The sequence below is a fragment of the Cetorhinus maximus genome, chromosome 9 (assembly GCF_964194155.1).
Source record: "Cetorhinus maximus chromosome 9, sCetMax3.hap1.1, whole genome shotgun sequence".
Classification (NCBI taxonomy): Eukaryota; Metazoa; Chordata; class Chondrichthyes; order Lamniformes; family Cetorhinidae; genus Cetorhinus; species Cetorhinus maximus.
The window spans coordinates 14,798,793-14,815,950 of record NC_135887.1 but is presented as its reverse complement, the minus strand read 5'-3'; the positions used below and the strand labels follow the sequence as shown (position 1 = coordinate 14,815,950).

Sequence of the window (17,158 nt, the reverse complement as noted above, 5' to 3'; positions counted from 1 at the left end):
CCCTCCTCTCCCCGCGCGCCCCCCCTCCCTCCCTTCTCCCCTCCCTCTCTCCCCCGCGGCGGCCCCCCCCTCCCTCCCTCTCCCCTCCCTCTCTCCCGCGCGCCCCCCTCCCTCCCTCCCCTCTCTCGCGCGCGCGCGCCCCTCCCTCCCTCCCCCCTCTCCCGCGCGCGCGTGCGCCTCAATTCCCCCCCTCTCGCGCGCGCGCCCCTGCACATTCAAATGCAGATGGTACAATATGAGGATAGACTTAAAGATATTTTATAGTTCATGAATGAAATAAACAAGGAAATATACTGTTCAGCTTTCTTCCTGGGTGTGTAGCTGTATGGAGCAGATTTCCATGTTTTATCCCCAAAAGATCTTAGTTTGCAGTAGATTCCCCTTCTAAGGATGGCTACTCTGAAATAGCTCTGCACGATATTTCCAAGTGACAGAGTAACCTGACTCTTGCAGCCTTTCAATATATCCCCCAATCTCTGCTCTGACTTGATAAAAACAGTTCTTAAAAAGCCTTGGTGGCTGTATATTTGAGAGGAATTCAATTACCATGTCTGCTGTAGTCATTGTGTTGTATAACGTGTAGTTATATTCTTTTGACTCATCTCAAACTTCTGAAGAGTAATAGTGTAAGAGTCAACAGGAAATGGGCCTTTTCATCCCACTTGGGGGTGGAATGCAAGTTGTGTATTCAGCTGGCTGACAGGCTTTCCACTGTCTTAATGGGATTACAGTTCATTAAAAATCCAGCCAGAGAAAAAAGGCACTAGAAATTGTATCTTTTTCTCTTTCAAAAAAAAAACACATCCTCATAACACTTCCGCGCAGAATGTTATGAGATTCACACTCATTTCATTACAGGCCTGGGAAAAGCACAAATAATAATAAAAGTAAACAAACAAAACATACATACATCATCTGCATCCTCACAGCTTCCTTTTTACCCTGTTGGGTCTGTTTGGTTGAGGTTCAAGTTGTCGTTCCCATGCGGATTTGCTTTTGTTTTTGTATACCAATGTGCCCAGCCAACAGGGTTTGATGGGCGAGCCTCAGTATTTCCCCTCTCTATCTCAACGGCACCAGTACCTGATGGATCAATGTCTATCCTCATCTGCATGTCTATGAGAGAGCCTCCACTTTCTCATCAGTACCTCATTTTAAAAATAATAGCACTCTGTGACTTCCTCCGCTTCAGTTTCTGTTTGGGCAGTCTGTGCTAACTTCTTTAGCACCGGGTTGGCTTGTTGAGCCGCAACCAAGGAAGACCTACTAATTATACCCTTAGGGTCTTCTAAACTCATGAATATGGTTTCAGATAACCAGACAGGTAGGGTCATCCATCTGCAGTGCTAGTTTGGCCATAAAATGGGTTATTATGCAGTCACTAAAAATGCCAGGGACTTTCTCCAGCAGCTGCTGCTGCTCTCTCCCCCGATCTTGCTCGGTTTCTCAAAAACCACTGGGGATGCTACCATCTTTGATCCAGCGAGGTCATTTCCGAGGAGCAGGTCGACCCCGTCCACAGGTAAACTGGAGATGACTCCCATGGTCACCAGGCCTGAAATAAGGTCGCACTCCAGGTGCACCCTGTATAAAGGTATGGGCATGTATTCTCCCTTGATACCCTTTACCAGCATTTTAGCCTGCACTGCACTCTATGGGTAGAGTATAGATTGGCTGGCCTCAGTATCCCTCAGTGTGACTACAGATTTACTTGCCTTGCCCTGGGGTAATGGGGGCACTTTTCTTTTTGACAAATTCTTGTAACTCTCGGGCTTTGCTAAACTCACCTGCACCCACAGGGTGCGCCTACAGGGACTTGATGCTGCGGTCAGAGCCACAGCCTGGCCTGCTATGCTCTCTGCCTAACTCTCTCCCTTTCTGCACAGAGCCTACGTACCCCAATAAATCTTACGAGCTTTTCCCATAACTTCCAACAATCAGCAGGAAGATGTCCGGCCTTAGGCAATTCAAACACGCAGGCTTCTGAACCTCTTTCCTTTTCTCAACGCTGTGCTTTCTGGTCTTTGGAGAGGCCCCTGTGTTTTCAGGCACCCCTTTTCTCTCGTGGGTGCTCTGCTTCCTACCACTCCCACCTCCTATCCTTTCTAGGTTGCTGGGGGAGATTAGGGAAGGGTTTCCTTTGGGATGAGGGCTTGTGGTCAAGCTCATAGTCATCAGCCAGAGTTGCAACTTGCCTGACCCCTGTCACTTTCTATTCCTCTATGTGCATTTTTATAGAGAGAGGAGTGAATTTTTGAACGCTAAGAGGCATTTTTTTTAAGGTTTTCATAACATGGCCTCAACCTTAAGTGCTCGTATCCACTAATCAAACACGGGCTGCTTAAGCCATTCAAATTTGATGTACGCTTTGGTCCTATCATTTTCTGAGGGTACAGAATTTCTGACACTACACCTCTGATAACAGTTTGTATGTGCTTAAAATTGCCACCTTTGCCACCTCCATAGTTGGCCGAACTCTCATCAGGCAACAGGGAGTAAACTTTGTGAGCCTTGCCTGATAGCTTGTTTTGAGGAGCAGGGCCCAGCTTTCTCCTGGCTGAGCTACTCTCTCAAAAGAGATGAAGGCTTTCACGTCTTCCTCATCAAACTTGGGGATTAAATGGGCAAATCTGAATAATTTGAACTCCAACCTGAGCTAGGGGTGCCTTCAGTGGCTACAGGATCTATCCCTATGTAGTTTACATATTCTTATCTCCCTTTCTTGCTATTCTCATTGTAAAGCTTGTTCTCTCCCTTTCCTCTCAATTTTTCTCTATTCCTTTTTTGCTTTCCCCTCTTATCATTGTTCTCTTTTATTTCTTCTCTCTTCCCCTAGCTTGGAATTCTAGCTCTAGACATCTCTGTTCTATCTGTAATTTTGCTAAAGTTAGACTTTCTGTTGCAACCTCTCCAGGTTTGCAATCTAATTCTCTAGCCGCTAGTTTTAAATTTTCAGGTTTCCTGGCTATCGGGCAAAATTCTAACGCCAACTCCTTTGCTACACTTTTCAGCTCTTCGAGGGACAGAACTTTAAATTACTTTATCAAAAGTAATTTTCATCTGTTCTAGAAAGGTACTGGCTTCAAATGTAGACATTTTTGCACTTTAGAGTTGTAAACCCAAGAAAATCTGTGGTAATTTGTTTTTGAAAGAAAATTTGCTTCTAGTGAACAATTTACTTCCCCAACTCCAATCTCCTTGTTATCTTTGGGTGTAATCCTGGATGTTAGCCCCCAAATTTCTGGTATGACCACATAAGGCGGGGTAAAAATTGACTCTGCTAATTTACCACTCCAGGTCTGGCTGTAACAGGGTTTATTTGTGAATTTAGTGAGGATATGCTTTGTCAATGCTGCAGGAGAGCCACTATGTATGCTTTCAGATTATGAAGAACTAATCAGACATGTTTTCTGAGTTTAAAATCAACAAATGAGAAGAACTAGGTAAATCGCAACCCTCATCCATACGTCGCACATACTCCCTGAGCTCCGCACGCACGCACACACTAGTACAAATGGTAGAATATGAGGATAGCCTTAAAGATATTCTACAATTTGTGAAAAAAATAAACAGTCAAAGAAATATATGGTTAATAACCCTTTGGCTGGTCTTGATGCAGTGATTTCACGTTGCGGCTGTTTTGTCCAGTTGTCTTCCTGGGTGTAACTGTATGGAGCAGATTTCCACGTTTGCAGTAGATTCCTCCTCTTAAGATGATTACTCTGCAATATCCATGCACAATATATCCGAGAGCAAGAGAGACCTGGCTCTCTTCAGTATATCCTTCAGATCTCTGCTCTGACTTGGATAAAAATAGCTCTTAAAAAGCCTTTCTGGCTGTATATTCCAGAGGAATTCAATTACCATGTTTGCTGTAGTCATTGTATTGTAGATCAGGTCATTTCATTTTTTGATGTCTCATCTCAAATTTCTGAAGAACAATAGTGTAACAGTCAACAGGAGATGGGTCTTTCATGCTCACTGGGTGGGGGTTGTTGAGAATCTGTTCCTTTTCACCCCACTTGGGGTGGAATGCAAGTTGTATATTCAGCTGGCTGGCAGTCTTTCAATTGTCTTAATGGGATTACAGTTTATTAAAAATACAGCCAGAAAGAGAAGGCATTAGAAATTATATCTTTTTCTTTAAAAACACACACCCTCATAGCATTCAAAAAATGCAAATAATTAGACTTTGTTTAAATGGTGCCCTGATAATTTTAATTTTTTATCTAAAATTTACAGTATGGCTATCTTCATAAATAAAGGCTGAATTTAACTTTGGCATTCTCAATCTTCTGCCACAAGTCCAGATATCTCCTTTTCAGCCTACAGCTTAGTTTTATTTGTTACATCCAACATTTAGTAGCAGAAAAAATATTGGAAAAATTTATACCTCTAACCAATTTGTGCGCTATTATGTCCTTTTTTTTTAATTTTAGCTGTATCTTTTATTATCTTGCTTTCTGCTGCTCTGTAAACAGCCACCAGAAAGTATGCAAGAACAGACCAGGGTTACTTCTGTTTGACATAATGAAATTCCAGAGATGGATTTGCCACTGCCTAGACCGTGTTGGTATATTTATTACTAAGCCATTTTTGGTTTGATTTTATTGTGCCAAAGATAAAACCAGTTTCTTACTGGAAGTTAGGTTCAACAGTTTAGGCCAGTAGGGATGCAACTTTCAGACAATCAAGAAGTAGCAGGATTAGCAGAGAATAACGAGACCAACCAGTCCCTTTCCTATAAGCATGCTGAGTACAGGCACCTGGCTCCTAGCTTGGTTACTGGAGGCAAGACCTATTTGGGCTTTTGTTTTATTGTACTCTATTCCCATCCTGAATGTGAATCACCTTTGGCAGAATTGCTTGGATTGTAATCGGTGGCTTAATTGAAACTGAATATTTTACATACCTAAATTACACTTTAAGGCACAAAAGAAATGTTTGAAGTAATACATTTATACTTGATATTGAAACAATGAATAGTTTAAACCTTTAATTTGGCATTCAAAATTAATTTTGCCAGGAAGAAACCACAAACAAGGTATATTGTGGTTTTATAACAATGTGCCACCAACCAACCAAAGTGCAATGGTTTATCCAGATTTGGCAAACCAATGAACACATTAAGCATATCAAACTTTGTTGCTTTGTGTGAAGAGAAAAAGTTCAAATGTTCACATTTCCTTTGGCTAAGTTTCCAACTGTCATAAGACTGGCAGCTTTGAATGATTATTTGGAATAGAAATATTGTATAACAAATTTTACAATTCAGATTGACACCTCTGCCCCCTAATTGTCAATCATACTTGTATTCAAATTATATACATTTTGATTTACAAATATTTTTTTTTAGTGGTACTGCTTGTTTGGAAATTCATTCAAATTTTTATACAATGATTGCAGATGTACTTTTTTTTTGTTTAAAAAGTTCCTTCAAGTTAACATTCAAGACTAAGTGCTAATAATTTCACCATGATCCTTCTGCAAATATTGTTATTGTCTCAGACTAATTCTGCTCTGTCCTTTTCTTCCCTGTCCTCCTCTTTCTCCCACCCATGCACCTTCCCAGAGAGAGTTTTTTTTATGCAGTGAAGCCTGGTTCATAATTGTCACTCTTATCTAATTTAAACAAGATAAGACAATGCCTTAGATTGCATTAGTGAGTTTGTATCGACCCATAAATTATTAGGCTTAGTGGCAGTGCTCTTGTCTTGAGTTAAAAGATAATGAGTTTAAAACCCATTTTAGAGGCTTGGAGCACAATTCAGTTATGAAGGAGTGTCCCACTATCAGAGACGCTGCCTTAAAGAGATGTTAAGCAGAGGCTCCAGCTGTGCGCTCAGGTGGATGTTAAAGATCTTATGGCACTATTCAAAACTTAGTAAGGGATTCTGACCAACATTAATCCCTTATCGTAGCACTTAAAAAAAGAGATTATTTAGTTAATCTTACTGCTGTGTGTGGGACCTTGCTGTGCACAAATTGGTGGCTGAATTTCTTTGCAATTGTGACTACAGAAATGTTCAATTGGCTGGGAAGTGCTTTGCAGTGTTCTAAGGGAATGAAAATATGCTCTATAGTGAAATTTCATTTTTGGCCTCCGCCATCTTGTTAAAGGATGTGTAGATACCAGGTAGAACTTCACAAGGAAGGAGGGGATCAGCACATGATGTATTTGCACATTTTAGTCAGTGTAAAGAAAGAGAAATGGGGATATATTTTAGTATGTAGCATGAATAAGTTGATCTTTTAGGGGTATATAAAATTCTGTTTATTATGCATATAAAGGGCAGAAATTGAGTAAAGCCAACTTGCCACATTTACCTGCAACTTTCAGAAGAATCTGATAAGATAGGAGTTGACTTTGCATATGTTTAAGTTGCAGTGTTTATGTTGACAGCTTCTAGAAAATGGCTAGTTTTTTTTAAAAAAAGGGTAGAATGGTATAGATTTTTAAAAATTTTAACCCAATGCAGCAAAATCTAATAAATTGGGATAAAGACTCCCAAGAATGTGGTAAAACACCACTAGAGATGCTTTTAGGTGGATACCATTAGACAAATCTGCAATGTTAAGTACTTATGCAGTTTTAAATATTTAATTACTTTTAATCTTAGGACTGAAGTATCTGCATTCAGCTGGCATATTACACAGAGACATTAAACCAGGGAACCTTCTTGTGAACAGCAACTGTGTCCTTAAGGTTAGTTTGGTCTATTTTTCTGCAATATTAATTGAATTTGTGTACCAGTAAGAGCTAATGAAAATAAGTATTGTTTCTGGTTTATATGGCAAAGTGTATGCTTCTTTCTATGCATCCCAAAATGGCTACTTCGTGTAGGATTACTGAATGAAGCTTTCAGTGAAATCAAGCAAGGCGCAACTTACTGGAAAACATTACATTATGTTACAGCATGATTTATGCACATTATGAACAATAAGTTTACTGAAGAAAATCATTTTTAATACTACTTAATGCTATATTTTTATTTTATAAAGAAATAATGCTCTTTTAGCTATCCTAGATTTTATGGAACAGTAGCATTCAAAATTTGCAAACTTTGCAACTTTGCTCTTTTGGTAGCAAGACGCTCTGCATGCACAAATCAAGAAGTTATCCTCTCAGGCATTTATTTTACACAACTTGAAGCAAATTCCCAAAACAATTGTTGGCTTGGTTTTAATATCTCTTGGCGCAACCTCCCTGATGGTCCCATGGATTTAGCTAAACCATTCAATTAGGAAGATCCTCACCTTGGTCCTCAAACTTGAGTTAGCCGATCTTGCCCAGGGAGAACCCATCTCAGTTAATTTTGGTGATGTTCATTTGGGAAGGCCAAAATTGGGCTTGCCTTTTACTGCTACTTCTCAACCGACCGTAATCAATGTATGCAGATATCTGACTATGCCATATCCCACATGTGCACACCAGATATTGTTTCAAGATTCTGGGGGGTGCCTGTTATCAGAGGAGAGAAGTTGGGAGGGGTACCATTTGCCAAAGGAAAACAAAAATTAAAATGTATGCTGTTTAAGTTCATTTTTTTATTCATTGGATGTGGGCGTCACTGCTAAGCCAGCATTTATTGCCCATCCCTAATTGCCCTTGTTCAGAGGGCATTTAAGAGTCAAGCACATTGCTGTGGACATTAGTGAACCAGATGGGTTTTTACAACAATCGACAATGGTCTCAAGTTCATCATTAGACTTTTATTTCCAGATTTTTATTGAATTCAAATTCCACCGTCTGCCGTGGCGGGATTCGAACCCAGGTCCCCAGAGCATTACCCTGGATTTCTGGATTACTAGTCCAGTGACAATACCGCTACGCTATCACCTCCCATCATTATTTCCAAATTGGGCAACAATCTGTTCACCAAACATTTTTATAGGCTCTTCTACTATAAATTACATCTGTATAAACAGGAATTGATCTTTGACATCCAGGCAGAATGTTTACATAGGGCAGTATAGAAGGCAATTAGATTCCAAATGAATGAGGAGTCTGCGCCACCTACAACATTGATCTAGGTCTCAGTTCAGTCAGTGTTTTGCAAAACTCAATTGTCACCCAGTTGAGCTACTGTAAGTTTTAGAAAAATGTTGATGAGAAAGCACACTTTTTCGTTAGTAAGGTTTGGATTGATACTGGTAATGGAATGTGAAACGCAGCTAGTGCAGGGTATGCTTCAATTTCAACTCTGACCTACTTAGGTGAGTTTCATTTTCTCTGTTATACATTAAATATATATATATTTCCAAGTCACATTCAACAGCATAGGTAGGGTGGCAGAAAGAAGCAGCAGTGGGGAACCTAAAAGAAAGCAAGAAATTATTTATTTAAAAACTTGACTATAGCTTCCTGGTCAAATGTACAACAAAATTATATATAAGAAACTTTTTTGTAACTCGAATTAATTTAACTTAAAGTGACTACCAAATCTTTGTTTTAAGTGAGATAATGGTCAACATCAATTACTCTTTGAAAGTCACCTACCCTCACAGATTAAATGAAATCCAATTGAAAGGTAATTGTTTCTTTTAACCCTATAAAAAATAATCCTTTTGTAATTAGTAGATTTTGGTGTTTGAAATCACCAAATTACATTAATCACGTGTCCAATGAAATGAGTTTTAATTTAACAAAAATACCTGCTTTACGTAAACTAAACATCTGTACAGCTGTTACTGGAAATTAAACATATGTTTAATGCAAAATAGATCTCAGATTGCATTTTTTATATATTCACAGCAATTTCTTCCAGTTCATTTACGTGAGTTGGGATTTGGTGGAATTGTTATAATGGACGTAAGCAGTCATAGATGTGGCTATTGGCTATTCTTTTCTGCTTTGAGGGTATGCAGCTTTGCATCATATCTACACAAGCTAGTTTTTTTTCGAATTGTGTACATTTCTTTTAAACTTAGGTTTGACCTTTGCTTTCATCTTTAATGGCGATTCACTTAGGGTTTGATTAAAACAAAAGCAAAATATTGTGAATGCTGGAAATCTGAAATCGAAAATGCTGCAAATACTCGGCAGACCAGGCAGCATCTTTGGAAAGAGATGCAGAGTTAATGTTTCAGGTGGGTGACCTTTCATCAGAATAGGTTTTGACCACACCTCATCTGGACACATCCTTTGTTTCTTCACTCCTCCTCCAAGCCACTCACCATCCTGACTTGGAAATATATCGCTGTTGCTTCACTGTCACTGGGTCAAAATCCAGGAACTCCCTCCCTGACAGCACTGTCGGTGTACAGGGACTGCAGCGGTTCAAAAAAGCAGCTTACCTTCACCTTCTCACAGGCAATTAGGGATGGGCAATAAATGTTGGCCTAGCCAGTGAAGTCACATTTCGTAAATTAATTTTAAAAAACACTCTTTGGCTTTTGTACTGCAAAACCTCGTCATTTAATCTCCTCTTTCATGCACTTATCACAGACCTTTTTTGTTCTTCCTTTCCCTGCCAACTCCCCCCATCGCCCAAAACATCCTTTCTCTTGCTCAGAGCATATTACATTTCTAGCCTTCCTTGATTCTGATGAAAAGTCACAGACCTGAAATGTTATCTGTCTTTACTCTCTACAGATGCTGCCTGACCTGCTGAATATTTGCAGGGTTTGATAAAATGCTTTTATAACAAGATATTAAAATGGACACTGATCTACTGTGAAGCTCATGCTGCAAGTCTTTCTAATCTGTCGTCCTGTTTACACGCTGAAGTATGCTGTTTGATACAAAATTGACGTAATACTAGGAAACTTCTGCCACTTGCAGTTTTGATATCCCAGGTCACTGCTTAAAGAATACTGGAGCCACTTGTACCCTCCTGAGAAGCGATGAAAATGGATTACTCACCAACCTCACCCCCACCCCTTAGTTTCACTCTACTTCATTAAGCTGCTCTGAGGACATATATATATATCCCCACCCCCTCCCCCGCTCCCTCCTTTGCCAATTTCCCCAGCCCCACCCTGCTGAGTAGCCCAATATATTGTGTTATATGGGATAAAAGAGCATATCATACTGATCACAATGAGCAGTGCCACAGAATATCCAGTTTCCTAAAAGAAATATAATTCTCAACTACACATGATGGTTCAATGTATTAACAAAATATAAACAAATCATAACAATGTCGTAACATCTCTTGGCTAGAAATCTTGATCTTGATGTGTTTCAGATTTATAACTAGCTGCCAATCTCAACACGTTTCCTCAAAAAAAGAAAACAACTTCAGGATGTACATATTTAAAGCACTTGATCGCAGAGCCTTTACTTTATGGCCTTAGAACAAACCAAATAAAAATCAACTCTACTGTAACAATGGACTTTTTCTTAAGGACATTCTTGTAAACCTACTAAAAGATTTCCATTTATATTTAATGTATAAAAAATATCTTCCATCTGTGTCCACTTCCTATCTATATGAAACCTTCCTTGCGCTGTCATATTTTGGTCATCCCTCTCAATTTCTCCACTATAAATTCCTGTTGCCACACTTACAATAGAACTGCCAATGTAAAATGGTCACACTGTAATTACTACTCTTCACCACCCTAATCTTTGTTTTACATCTTCCAGATCCTTAGCTTGTACTGCTACGAAACATGTGCTAACGCTTGTAATTTCCCTATAATACAAAATCAAAGTACAGTAATGAGGGAGTGTATGACTTTAAAAAGGACTGAATATGTCTGCATGTTTGGGTTCAATTCTGCTCTAACCCTGCTTGACTCAAAGATTATGCTTGGCCTTGACTAGTGAAATGCCACAGGAAAGCAACTAGTAATACATTGTATGGTATAATGCACAAAGTACTGCATAATACAAATGGAGTCTTTACATTTTGATGGAACTTCTCTAAGTATAAATGAACTGTCTTGAGAAAGCTATTTGCAGGACGTTATGTTCTAAGCAATGCCATAGGAGATGTTAAGAGTATTGAATATTATAGGAAATAATGAGCAACAGTGTAACCAGATTTGGGAGAAATGACATTTTTAGGCCATTGATTGAAATAATGACCAATGTAATTCAATGCAGAAAATATTTAGTGTAGAAACAAAATGAATGAGTAACGTAAATGGAACCCTAGTGCAGCAGCTAAATGTAAGAAAGACTTTGAGGTTATAGTGGATAAATACAAACTATCAGCACAGCATGACCTGCAGTAAATGGCAAACAAGTTATTAAATTTCATCAGCAGAGGGATGAAGTAAAAATTATATTGTTGCTATATAAAGCATTGGTCAAACCTTGCCTTGATGTATTGTGTACAGTTCTAGCTGTCTAATTTATGAAGAGGGTATCCCGATGAGCAACAAAGCCAATTCTGGGTATTTGGAATTTAGATGGAGGTATTTCTTTTGACTTGTTTCAGACTTCAATATCCTTTTCAACAATATAAAAGAAATTAACAATTTTCCAGACAAGCATTTTGTGAGGGGCTCAAATGCTAAGTATCACAAGTTTAAAGAGTTTGGTAGAAGAAACGATCGTGGCAGCCCATAAAGCAGACTATAATGAGATAATTGGATGCAATTCAGGAAAGACAATAGATTGAGGAGTATAATATGTAGATGAAGTTGATCATTTTTAAAAATAAAAATGTCCTCATTTTGGTTTAGTGTTCTTCCCTTGTTCTGAAAGTTTTTTTTATGTTCTTAAAATTTAAGTAGTGAATTAGTGATAATGCTTCTAGTCAGTGATAAGTGACATCTGTTAGTAGTTCTACCTTTCGGCTGCTCATTACATTCACCACGTTGGACTTCGGGCCAAGTAGTTTTTTGCTTTTTCCCTACCCCCACTCCCAATGATTCTCTCATGGTGCATAGTCTGGCATAAAGGAAACATCGTCTTGTCCTAGAATAGCAAACACTGTTTTTTCTTCCTCCTGAGAAGGAATCTTGCACTTCCTATCTTGAAGTGATGCCACTTTATGCTCCTGCAGTCTGTCACTCTAGTACACACTATTTGATAGGAAAAGCTCAAGTACCATGAATTTAGCACACTCTTGTGGGTGGCGCATGATTAATTTAGATTACAGTTATAGTGCAACTAAGTCAGATTCAGCTACCATAGCAACTTCAAAGTTGCAAATTTGAAAATCGAAATTTGCATTTAAGTATACATAGTAAAGCCCTTAAATAGTCTAAGGATGGAAAACCAAATATGGTGCAGTTGACCAGGCAACATTGTTGCATAAGCATTCCCTCCTACCTTGTCCATATGAACATTCCTTATGGGTGCACCTAGGCAGTGAGTCTTGGCAGGCTGCTCATCTAGAGAAAACATCTCAACCTAACTGAGCCTGATCCTGATCCTGTTTTTACCCAACACTACATGCACACCTTTAAGGGATTATTGTATAGCATTCAACAATGGGAAGCTTGGCTTACAATTTCCTCTCTGCCCAAAGGGTGAAAAAATTAATTATAATGCTACTTCCTTAAGATCAGCCAATAAGTACAGACTAGACATTGAACTTGGCATCTTTTGGGTCTGTGTAGTTGTTCACCATCTGAGTCAGTGAAACAAAATGTCACCACCTTGAGGGCTATGAGGGATGAGCAATAAATGCTGGCCTTGCCAGCAATACTGACATCCCATGAATGAATAAAGAAGTCTCCTGAATGTATATTTCATTTTTGTTCACTTGAAGTTCATATTAATGTAATGTTTGCAATATATTCTGCATAAGTGTTGATTCATATTTCAGTAACTCTTAACCATTTTCTTTTAAGCTGTAGATTGTTTGGCTGGATGTGTCATTACTTTGTAATCTATTAAGTATTATTTAGGTCACCTTTGTTGCTGATCAGCAAGTTCCTTAAAATCCAGAGTAATTTTGTTTTTTATAGTATCTTTGACCTAAAAATGCAAAACTCATTGCATGGTGAGGTCAGTTGCTATTTTTTTAATCCCCTTAAGTTTGGTGAGCATTACCTTATATAGGAAGTAAGTATTTTAACCATTCTTGCTTTGAAATTGTAGATTTAAGAAATTTGTTGCTGATATTTCAAACCATTTTGTTTTCTTGCAGATTTGTGACTTTGGTCTTGCCAGAGTAGAAGAACTTGATGAATCCCGTCACATGACCCAGGAAGTTGTCACTCAGTATTACCGAGCACCAGAGATCCTGATGGGTAGTCGCCATTACACTAATGCCATTGATATCTGGTCCGTAGGGTGCATCTTTGCAGAGCTTTTAGGCCGTAGAATCTTATTCCAGGCTCAAAGTCCCATTCAACAGGTAATCCAACTGACTGAAGGGTATTTTTGTCGGAAGATAAGGAGCCTTATGTTTTAAGAACATGAAATTCCTATGTACTGTTTTGAAAGCCCCCACTTTTAGATGCATTGCAAAACCTTAATCTACCAAATCTTCATGTAAACCCTAAATGTTAGCAGGTTTTATAAGTTTTATGTATAAGACACAGTACAGTAAAATCCCGGAGTTGAATCCCAGGGGATCAGCCCACAAATTAAAATTAAACAGAGCTTCATGAAAGCCGAGGAGCCACCAAACCCAAATGAAATCATCTCTATGTAACCCGATATGCCTGCAACACGGTCTATGTCAATAACAACAGATTCAAATGCCAAATGAAAAAACAGTAAAGCAGTAAATATGTGCAGAAGTCTTTATTCAATTTGTTAACACTTTATGATGCCCTGGCCTTATAAAAGGCCAGAGCTTTGCATCGCAAAATGTCGGGAGATAGCTCCTGACAAGCTCTATAATCTTTCTCCGCTTAGCGTGCTATCTTCGGACATATGCGGTACAGTCCACCATGTTGTCAGTGCAGGGTTTTCGTGCTGCAGTGCGGAATCCCAGAGCATCTCTGACTTCTGCGGCATCAGCTAGGGACACGGGGCAGTTATTCGTCAGATTCTTCAGGGCCATCTGGCTCCTCAGTTGAAGAACGTACTGCATCTAAGATTGCATCATCTGTCAGTTCCATCAATCAGCGTATGGCATCGTCCACCTCCCTGTAAGTTTCCATGGTAGTCTCTACTGGAATTTCCATGCCAGGCGAGTGAAAAGTGCATCGTCATCGGGTGGCTTGGTCTCACCCTGCTCCTCATTCTTGACACTCGTGTAGGTGTAACCTGTTTGAACCAGGCGTGGTGGAAGCAGTTGGCTATTGTGGCTTCCGGCACCATCTTTGCTGCCTTCATCATGAACGTGGCCTCTAGAACAATTGGATTCTACTCCTTATTGATGACCTCAATAACCTGAGAGATCAGCTGCCTCCAGTAGTGGATTTTCAGGTTCCAAATCACCCCTGATCCACTGGCTGGAACTTGGCCGTGGCATTAGGAGGCAGGAACATCATCAGCTTGACGCTCTTGAGGCCTGTGATGTCTGGGTGCGTGGGACAGTTGCCTGTAATGATGGCAATCTTCTTTTACTAATATGTTTTGTCCTCTTTGCTAACCCACACTTCAAAAATGCTGGAGGTCATCCAGGCGGTTTTGTTAGCCTTGCACTGTGTGGGTAGTCTCTTCACAACGTGGCTTCTTAGGCTTTACTATCAAAAATGGCAGTTTTTCAGTGCCATCCATGTTGACGCAGACCATAGCAGTGACACATTCCTTGCTCTACTTTCCACCATTACGTGTTTCACCTTTAGAATGCCTGCTTGTTGACTGTTCCAAGATATTCATCCTGTGTTTCATAATGGTGGGCAAACTCAATGGTAGGCTCTCCCACCCTTTAACAATGTCCATTCTCCACTTGCTGTATCGACTTTACCTTCTCTCCAACCAGTAACACTTTCTCACAGGTTTAGACTATATACATCCTTTCACAAGGAGATTTTGACGTCAAATGATGACGTGCCCAGCACTCCATGATTTTGGCTCATGTGTAACTGCGCTCTGATTTGGTCACTGCACTCATATTCCAAGCTTGGACAAGTTTGGCTAATCCGGAGTTACCAGTGTGGAATTTCAGCTTATCACGAGCATCGTTCTATGGGATGATCTAGATTTTCATTACCTATTGTGTCAAAAAGTGTTGTCTGGCTTTACTCCTAAATGGCCTGCTCTAATTTTAAGATTATGTCCCCTTGTTCTGGATCCTCCTACCAAAGTAAAAAGTTTTTCTGTAGCTACCCCATTGACTTCCTTTATCATTTCAAAAGATGTAGATTGGATTCTCCCTAAACCTTCTAAACCCAAGGGAATGCAATTGCATTTTTGTACCCTGTACTAGCTTTGTGGTTTGTGGCCATGAATATGTAAATTGCTTTGCTCCTCCACAGCTCCTAGTCTCTCACAACTATGAAAATATTCTGATTTAGCTTCCTCTAATCCAAAGTGGATGACTCCGCTCATCTATACATTGAACTGTATCCTGCCATAGTTTTTCCCACTCAGTCTGTACGTGACCCTTCGCAACTTCCTGCTCCATCCATGCAATTTTGTATTCGAATTTATGAAACAGTTATTAAACAAAACTGTAGATCCATGAGTTTTGTGCTGACTTCAGCTAGCAAGAGTAAATTGTTGAGCAGCACAATCTTGGTTTTGATATTGTAGCTGGCAGTGTACTCCCAGTTTGCTATTTCTATAGCATTGTACCACATCTCAAATGGAGGTGTTCTCCTGGAGCGAGAGGAGCACAAACATGGGCATTCATGAGTTATAGAACAGTTGCTAGTATTTGTGTTTCCACTTTCTGAAGTAGAGATCATACTATGGCTCATGTCATAGTGACCTTACTGCAGTGTTCTAAGGTGCATAGTGGAATGTAAATATATAGCTAATCCCCAAAAGTCTCTTTTTCCTATTTTAAAGAAATCTTTATACAGCTCAGCCATTGTTTCCCAGCTCATCTGCTTTCCCCTCTCTCCACACCCCCCCCCAGCTCTCCTCCAAACATGTCCAATGCTGATGTCCTAACCTACACTACCTCTGTTTGATCTGCCCCCTCTGCCTCTGAACTCAACTGTTAGCCAGAAAGGATAACCTGTCGATGGCAGAACCGATTTCACGGGAAGAAACCAATTGCTGTGTGCCAAGAATGCTGCTAGATCAGCTGTTCCTGTGTCAACTGATTTTGCCAGGTGTCCCTTAGTTTTGAGGTCTGAATTGGGTGTAGAATCAGAAGTTTTTTTTTGAAAAAAAGAAATTACCAGCATGACACAGGTAGCTGAGTAAATATCAGGGATGTCTGGAATGGTGCCTTTCTTATCAGTGGGTCATGGCTTTTTACTGGAAGATGGGAAGGTCACATTTTAGATATGTACAATAATTAGCAACATCAAAGAATACAAACTAAAGGTGCAATGATAGCAAGCAATATAGACTAATGTAAATTGGGAGTACATTTAGTAAAGTGCAATTGTGATAGATCTTGGACAAGGAAAGTTGTGTACCTAACTTAGTCTAAATTATACAAAATTAAATGTTGATATTACAATTGTATAACTTTCTAGCCATTGCAGATATAAAACTTGCACTCATGTACAATGATGCCTTAATGTAGAAAGTCATTTTTCTTATAGGTATATTTAATACAGTTTCAGTAACTTGTGTATTCAATTAATATATATTCTAACACTCAAGTGAACAATTGATTTATGTATGTGGCTGGCAGGGGTAACGAACATATTTATTTATGCAGCTGTTGTGGATAATCAGCATATTTGTTTTGTAAGTGCCTTGGGCTCGTTTGCTACATTAAAGTCTATATAAATACAAGTTATTTTGTAATCAAATTTAAATATACATAAAGATATGATATAGTTTCTCAGCAACAAATAAATTGGAGTCAATTCCTGTGGCTGTTTCTAGAAACCCTAGCATGGAACCTAGCACAATTAAATTTTGTCAAAAACATTCCAGTTTATGCGTTATCTACAATATGAATGATGTGGATAAATTTTTTAATACCTGTTTTATAATAGAAATATTTATGATTGTCACTGATATACAAGAAAAGGCATTTTTGATTTTAATTAAATCAGAAAAATGAAGTTTATTATTAAAAATCAATACATAGTTTTAAAATGCTGGAGTTCGATGGTGTAATTTAATTTTTGTTTTACAAATCAGAAACCTCAATTCTAACTGGCCCTATGTACAAGTGATGATTCAAGTTTCTCTCACTCAAAATAAAAGGTCAATTGTTACATCTGT

At 39.1% G+C, this 17,158-nt stretch overlaps 1 protein-coding gene across 5 annotated transcripts in view; it reads left to right on the top strand.

The window, feature by feature from the left end:
• The window catches only part of nlk2 (nemo-like kinase, type 2), a 211,650-nt gene that overhangs the window by 140,568 nt on the left and 53,924 nt on the right, over positions 1-17,158 (top strand). For 3 of the 5 annotated variants that reach the window (XM_078548111.1, XM_078548110.1, XM_078548112.1), the window contains exons 5-7: positions 6,621-6,706; positions 8,756-8,860; positions 13,053-13,262. In XM_078548111.1, the coding sequence (XP_078404237.1) occupies positions 6,621-6,706; positions 8,756-8,860; positions 13,053-13,262 (401 nt within the window). The remainder of the gene's footprint in view (positions 1-6,620; positions 6,707-8,755; positions 8,861-13,052; positions 13,263-17,158) is intronic. The other 2 variants (XM_078548113.1, XM_078548114.1) reach the window with 1 other exon arrangement.